This window comes from Centroberyx affinis, unplaced genomic scaffold (assembly GCF_046629955.1).
Source record: "Centroberyx affinis isolate AG114_WGS23_722 - 3 ecotype Tasmania unplaced genomic scaffold, CSIRO-AGI_Caff_v1 ptg000279l_1, whole genome shotgun sequence".
NCBI lineage: Eukaryota > Metazoa > Chordata > Actinopteri > Beryciformes > Berycidae > Centroberyx > Centroberyx affinis.
The window spans coordinates 74,726-82,147 of NW_027278958.1; the positions used below are offsets into that span (position 1 = coordinate 74,726).

The window sequence follows — 7,422 nt, forward strand, 5'->3', positions numbered from 1 at the left end:
CTATGTGTTTGCCTGATTGTAAAATTAGATTATCCAGTCGTTTTCAGTAGGCAGATAATCAGATTATGTATTACATTGCATCAAATTTAATACGTTTTAATTGTGGGAAATACAAGCCAGAAACTGCATATATAAAATGTAATACGCGATGTATTTTGACTGGCGGGCATTTCAAGCGAGTAATTCCCAGTTCCACTAACTGCAAACCACCGAGTCAATTCAATAGACATAATACTGTATATAGCACTTCAGCCAATCCGTGCACTCCGTAGCTCTGTGAACCTGCACACGTCCGTGACGTTATGACGCTCGGGAGTTGCCGTACGGGTCCTCCACAGCACTACGTAGCATTTTGAAACCGGAAGTCAAACATACTTCGGTTTGGACCATATTCCGCTCATTTGTTTACCTAAAATAGAAAGATGTTGTCTATATTCAATACCATTCCAACGCATATGGTAAGACATGATTCATTTAATGTATCAAGAATATTTGTTTGGTTTAAATGCTCTTTTACTGGTTATCTCAGTGAGCTAGCTATGCTAGCTAACATGCTTTTCCGTCTTGTTTCATTTCTTTCATATCTAGCTACCGTTAATGCTACTTTAACCAATCTTATCAATGGTTAGTTTGGAAACAGTTTCTCTGGTATTTCATCCATAGCTAGCTCTTACAGCCGACGCCTGTTTTGGATCGGTTAATAATGCAACATCAAGCTACTTTCGTCATCATTAGTCCATATTGTAATAATGTTGCTTGTTGTACTTTTATCCAGTGTAGTCTTTATATTGGTCTATCGTTACTTCCCGTGCTGTGATTGTCAGCGAAAACACAGCTGTCAGGCCAACTTTCACTATTTATCTTGCATGTACTCACTAACGTTACTTGTCCTGTATTGACTTGCTGTCATCTAAGTGCTTTAATTATATTTTTCCCGGTCACTATCTGTCACAGGATTATAAAGGCCAGAAGCTGGCTGAACAGATTTTCCAAGGAATAATACTCGTCTCAGCGGTAACTATCCCTAACATTTGGAAACTATTCATTTAAAACATCCCACTAGAATGGCATTGTGCTTTTCGCCCATATTCAGCTAACTGCTCACTGTCATACTTTGCATTGTCTTTACAGGTCATTGGATTCGCATATGGTCTGGTCATTGAACAGTTTGGGTGGACAGTGTATATAGTACTGGCTGGTTTTGCTGTGTCCTGTGTGGTAAGTTATTTTACTTTGTATTGTTCTCTGTCTTACTTCTGTGAAGGAGCAATACATAGATGCACTGTGTATTTTACACCAGCGCAGCTCAACATCCATTCATCATGACTTGAGATCATCAGCTAAATTCTCCCATAATACAAAAACTACTGCATCTCTTCTGTTACTATACCAGGGCTGGGCAAGTTTGATGTATGTAGTTGCCCGGAAACTATATCCCATACTAAATCTTACTTTTTTCTTTTTCCTCTCATGCTTTTAGTTGACCCTGCCCCCCTGGCCAATGTACAGAAAGAGCCCTCTCTCCTGGCAGCCGGCCCTACCAGAGAGCACTGGGGAAACCAGCCAAAAACCTCAGGAAAGCCTCAAGAAGAAGAAGCACAAGTAACTCAGAACCAACCCTGCCCAGTTGCCAATACATCCTTTGTATGTCCAATAAACATCCAATATTGTGTATGTTTATAATTGAGATATTTCTTTTGTGGTTTTTTTAGGGGTCCAAGCACTGCAGGTGCTGGAACCCTATTGTTTTTGTAAGGATTATTATTATTCTGCCGTTTCTTCTTCTTCTTCTTCTTCTTCTGCCCTAAAAGTATCTGGATCTCAGAAACCGTAAGAGCTACAGCAACCAACCTTGGCAGATAGGTCCAAAGTCTCAGCTGCTACTCAGGCCACGAAACCCATGTCAATTGGCCTCATGGTGGCGCTATAACAAGCAACTTTACGTTTTGGTATAACTTCTGATCCGTAGGTCATAGAATCAAAAACCTTTCCACGGGATTCCTTGGGTCATTCCGCATCTATCCGTATAGGCCCCGCCCATTTCCGCCAGACTAGATTTTCCGCCATTTTGAATTTTGTCTGAAAGTGTTGTTTCGCTACTACTCCTAGGCCGTTTATCCGATTCACACGAAACATGCTGTGGAGTATCTTGGGACTGTCCTCTTTCAAACTTCTATTTGGTTTATTGATTGCCACAATGGGTTGGCTTTTATCAGCTGATAAACCTTTAACGAAACATGCCCTATCACAAAATTGGCCATAAGTCCTTGACCATTCATCTAATCAAGCTCAATTTGTAACACATTTTGAGGAGTGTTGCTTGAGCACACCCACAAAAGCATTTGCAGTTCCATCACTAATGGGCGCTATAAATGCAAAAAGTTTATATCTCATAATTGACTGAATGGATTTTTATGAAACTTTGTACACATGTTCTAGGATCACGTCCAAGTCGACTTATGAAATTTGGTAAAAATTCATAAATAATCAGCCGTATGTCCTAGAGAGCTGAAATTTTCAGGACATGTCAGCTCAAGTGAAATGAATCTTTCGTACTCTGGTACCTACCCCTGATTCTGACATCGCCCCCCTCTGTTCATAGCAAAAACTGACTGTGATCCCACAGCATTGTCCTCCTAAACCATACGTTACAGAAAAAAACCAACATGACTTTTGAAATCAGCATACCTTAATTAGTAAAGAGACAAAAAGTTGTAATGATATCTTGAAAACTGAGTGTATGGCAAATCGCAATGTCTAGCTGCAAATAGTTTGATAAATTGATAATGTGATATGTTCAAGACAGTTTGATCAATCTTTATCAAACTAAAGACAAATGATGTCTGGACTCTCAAGATCATATCTGCAAAGCCATGTTTAAATTGATTAATGTAGTGCACTGATACAGTTAAAATACTCTTTCTAAGGCTTGAAATACAGGTTGGACAGTCTCATAACTTGGCCCTACTTTTTTTGTGCTCCCTCCATGTCCCCCAGTGGCTCAGTAGCCTAATGGTTAATCCATAGCTCTACAATGCAAAAGATTGTGGGTTCAAATCCTGTGGGTAACACTGTGGCCCCACACCACTCAGCTTGCGATAACTAAGCGTAATGTCTTAAGTTTCTAATTTTTGATCAAATTACCATATTGTGCGTGGACCCCGTCCGTTGCCGCTTGCAGCTATATATATATATATTTTTTTTTGTTTTTTTTGTTTGCTCAAGGTTTACTCAGAATATATCATGAGTTGGGAGATTATCAGTACAATGAGACATTCCTGCTTTAGTGTTGTCTTTTGTTTGTCTTGTTCTAGCTCTCAACATTATGGAAAATAAGTGTAAACAAAGAAAAATAAATATGTTTTGCATTTATTAGAAAGATTCTACTGTAAATATCTACAATACATGATCTACATTATCTTCTGTGTAAGAAAATACAAAAAGCAGCACAAGTGAGATCTAGTGTCTTTAAAGATACAGTATTGGTACAATTCTTGATATTCTGGTGTACATTATAAACCAACTAGTACTCCACTACAGTAAGTACAATGACAACTAGTCTGCTTTAAAATGATTCAAAATCTTTGCATAGGTAAGTTATAATCACTATTTTATGTATTTGTGCTTAAAGCGAGGCACAAAAACTTTCTACAGATATTTACATATGATTGCCTGTACAAAATCAGCACATATGGGGGCATTTTCCATGACAAAACTTGCGAGCATCTGTGAGAATTTGTGCGCAAGAAGGAACTTCGTCATTGTGAGCAATATTGCATTGGCTTGACTCCTGTGCAACAACATCAAGGCAGATTAAAAAGATGAGGGAGAGGGGTAGAAGCAGGATTTTTTTTGTCTTTATTGTGAACAGGCTCTCTGCGAAAGGGGTGCTGCCATGTTTTGTGCTTCAGAGGATAACAGACAGCCAATCACAGCCCAGTTTCAGGCAAGGGCAGGGACTTTGTAGTAACTAATAAAATTTACGGACACAAAGGCCCAGCACTGAGCCCACCCCCGACTGTCAAAACTAAATGAAACTTGAGCACAGAAAAAGGCTTGGAGAGCGCACAGAGTGGGTGAGGAACAGACTTTGCTCGCTCCTTCAGGTTGTGTGCGCGCTCAAGTATTTCTGCTGGAATATTGCTCACAAAGACGAAGTTCCCTCCTGTTCAAGAGCTGTCACGGCTCTTCCTCGAAGCGTGTGGCGGTGCCGTTTCCCTGCGTGGGCAGTCGCTCGCTTGCATGTTCTCAGTTATTCTTGCGAGTTTTGTCATTGAAATGCCACTACAGGCTAATGCCTGGGTATATACAGCGTTTTCTAAACTTTCAAGGCAACATCTTCAAAGAATTTCAGCTGCCTCACCATCACAGCATAGGCTTGGTACTTCTCCTCTCCCATTTGATCCCGAAGGCACAGCTGCAGTGTGAGAGAAAAATATTCCAAATGAGATCACTTTGGTAACAAAAGACAGATGATTTACCCTGCCTGAGCTCGACTTAAACTGGGTTTTACACTTTGCAGACAATTTGATTCCATTGTGCTGGTTGTGAAAGGACTTCACATGGTGGTCTTGATTTATGAAAGGAGCATACACTGTGATCATACAGTCTGATCTGAATATGAATGCATCATTTTAAACTTGATCACACCAGTGAGGTCAATCTCATGGTCTCAGTATATGTATTATCTATTGAAGCAGTTCTTTGCATGTTACATAGGCAATAACAAAACAAGGCAGCATGCATTATTCTGTCTGTCAAAATGTGGCTTACAGAAATTAAGTGCTGAAAAAGGCTGCCCTTACATGTAATTACTCTAAACAAACTAGTGTGCTAGCATGTACTGTAAATCCCATAAGCACTGTGCATTGCAAAATGCACTGTATACAAACAAACCAACAAACACACAGAGCCTGGCTCTTATTGAGGTGCTTCTCCTGAGCACCTAATAGGGAGAGAGACAATGCAATATCTCTTTTCAAAGTAGTTAACAAATTAGCCTGCATGATGTTTCTATCATTAGAGGTCTACTTTCAACATGTGTATTCTTTAGAAGGCAGTACCACATATGAGTGTTTTGGTTCTTTAGAGAATGCACCATTCATGTGGGATGTTGCACTCAAAATTAAGCCATTTAAATGACATTTCACAAGTAAACCGTGACAAGTTTCTTGCAGTCATGCCACCCTTTGAACTTGTGATGATTTCTACAAAGGCTTCATTAATGAGGACGAGTATATTAGCCTAGGTGTGATGCTGATGTCTGATGCATTTTACTTGTTTGATTCCCTACTTCTCGTTTGTTGTCATCCTCCTCCTCCATGATTTCCAGCACTCTGTCCAGCAGCTTGACCCCCAGGCCCTTCACCACATCTGTCCTCAGGTGCTCGATGGCCCTCCGGATCTTGGCTGGGCCAGAGGTGGAGCCTGTTGGAGAGAAGAATATGTTAAACAGAAGAAAGCGCCTGAGTGGATGACTGATTGATGACAACAGAAATATTTTTGATGGTATCGAAGTTCATCTAACTCATTGGTAATTTGTTGATTGGTAAGTCCTCTGCTTCCTCTTGAGCCTTCCCATGAAGCACCAGGGTGTCCCTGTACTTCCTGTTCAGTTTAAACTCTGGCAGTGCGGTAGAGCCACATCGGCCTCCGTCCAGCTCGCTCACACCATCTCTGCCATCCATCCGCAAAGTTTGGGTCATCATCTGGACTAGATCCTGCATGTCGCTGGATTCACTCTTCCTGCAGAGAACCAATAAACACATGAATCGTGGATTGCAAAGTTTTCAGAGCTAAATTATTAAGAATGGGATGTAATGTGCCAGCTCTCTATGTTGGACTTGAGGAATTGAGGTTTCTAACAGTTTTAAACAACAAGTGCACTGCCTGGTGTTTCCACCCTATCTGTATGTCTGTATGTTCTCACCCTTCTCTGCAGTCGCCCTCTGAGCGCTCTGTGGAACTGGTGGATGAGTTGCATTCATCTTCATCTGACCTTCGGCCCAGCAACCTATCCTGCTGTGTCAAAACACACCTCATTGTTTAGACAGAGATTATGATACAGACTTCTGTTTTTAATTCATAATATATCAGACTAATGAGATCTCATCTGGCTTATCAGGCTAATATCAAGTCATTTAAGCTTTATGCCATAATGCACACCCCTTTTTATAATAGCATCAGACACAGTTACTATAAAGTCACAGCGTGACTTCGTCTAGAGTGTACCTTATTGTTGGCCTCAGTGATAGAATCTGACACAGATCGGACAACTGCAGCATTGTGGTGCTCAGCCTTGGAGGAAGTGACATCATAAGACGCCCTTCTTACAGCACTAACACCTGTGGGGGAGCAGAAAACTACAGTGAGCAACAGAATAAAAATGCAAATACCAACTATTGCTTTTTTTTTTTTTTTTTTTACAGATTTGTAATGTTAATGTGAAGAATATTAATTTTACTCAGAGGCTTCTAAAAGAGATACCCCCACATTTCACCTCCCAATGTTCTGCCTTTATCAGAATTTAGCACAGACAGGCAGTTACTTTCCTGCTTAATCATTCTTTAAGATGAGGAAAAATAGCGCCAATATCCTTATAAAGTCTGCCAATCATACTTTCGACCTGCTTCAAGTTTACTTTAGAAAATGATGCAATTTGGCTGCATTTAGCTTCTTTCTCCTATTCATATTCCCCAGTTTTCTCTTTCAATTTTTTCTCTCTGAATTGTTTCCATAGTAACTTTAATTATTCACCTAGCTACCTGCTTCTGTCCCCTTTTTCTCCTGTCTGGTGCTGTAACTCTCCCTTAGGTGTTAGTCTGCATTTTCTCCTGTAGGTGCTGGTATGAGTGTTCCCCTCAGGCACTAGTATGCTCTGTTGCTCCAACAGCAACCAGTATTCCTCAGTCTCTGTCAGTCAACTTCTCAGCCACTGTGTGTGTGTGTGTGTGTGCGTGTGTGTGTGTGCGCGTGTGTGCGTGTGTGTGTGTATGCATGCATGTGCACATAGCTATTTGTTTGTTTGCTGGCGTGGCTGAGTGAATGCTTGTGTATGTTGGGTTCAAAGAGGGCTGCAGGTACGACTAAGTGTGTATTTTTTCTGATGTTTTTGTATTGTTCTTTACAATGTTCTTATTTCTGTGCTATATGTTGTTTTAGTTCTTGTGTTGTCTTTATTGGTGCAGTTCCAATTAGAAATGTACTAGTTTAAATTAGAAAAAAGAATGAAAACGATAATGAGTACCTGGCTGGCTGGTGCTCTCTTGGGACTGTCTCAGTCTTCTCCTCTCTCTGGCAGACAGAGGGCGGTCCTGGAGAAAAAAGAAATTCACCACCACAATTTGTGTGATTGATAAATTGCAGCTATTGATTTCAGCCAGAGTAGATCTATGTAACACAATTATTCACCATGAGCTCCAA

General features: G+C 40.6%; 2 protein-coding genes across 2 annotated transcripts; one reads left to right on the forward strand and one right to left on the reverse strand.

Moving 5' to 3' along the window:
• The first annotated feature begins 325 nt into the window (after nucleotides 1-325).
• On the forward strand, nucleotides 326-3,328 carry spcs1 (signal peptidase complex subunit 1). Its single transcript, XM_071513027.1, has 4 exons — nucleotides 326-458; nucleotides 955-1,014; nucleotides 1,132-1,218; nucleotides 1,481-3,328. The coding sequence occupies exons 1-4, from the start codon at nucleotides 423-425 to the stop codon at nucleotides 1,604-1,606; spliced, it is 309 nt and encodes a 102-aa protein (XP_071369128.1). The 5' UTR covers nucleotides 326-422; the 3' UTR covers nucleotides 1,607-3,328.
• A 93-nt stretch (nucleotides 3,329-3,421) lies between these two features.
• Nucleotides 3,422-7,313, reverse strand: nek4 (NIMA-related kinase 4; the record flags this gene model as incomplete). The annotated part of the gene is made up of 6 exons (XM_071513060.1): nucleotides 3,422-4,417; nucleotides 5,294-5,427; nucleotides 5,528-5,745; nucleotides 5,930-6,018; nucleotides 6,232-6,344; nucleotides 7,247-7,313. Coding segments are annotated over 6 exons (720 nt in total), but the record flags the coding sequence as incomplete, so codon positions are not given.
• Nucleotides 7,314-7,422: the final 109 nt, after the last annotated feature.

Coding starts and splice junctions, on each gene's coding strand:
- spcs1 (XM_071513027.1), top strand. CDS start 423: ATGTTGTCTATATTCAATACCATTCCAACGCATATG. Junction 459..954: donor ATACCATTCCAACGCATATG/GTAAGACATGAT, acceptor TATCTGTCACAG/GATTATAAAGGCCAGAAGCT. Junction 1,219..1,480: donor GTTTTGCTGTGTCCTGTGTG/GTAAGTTATTTT, acceptor TCATGCTTTTAG/TTGACCCTGCCCCCCTGGCC.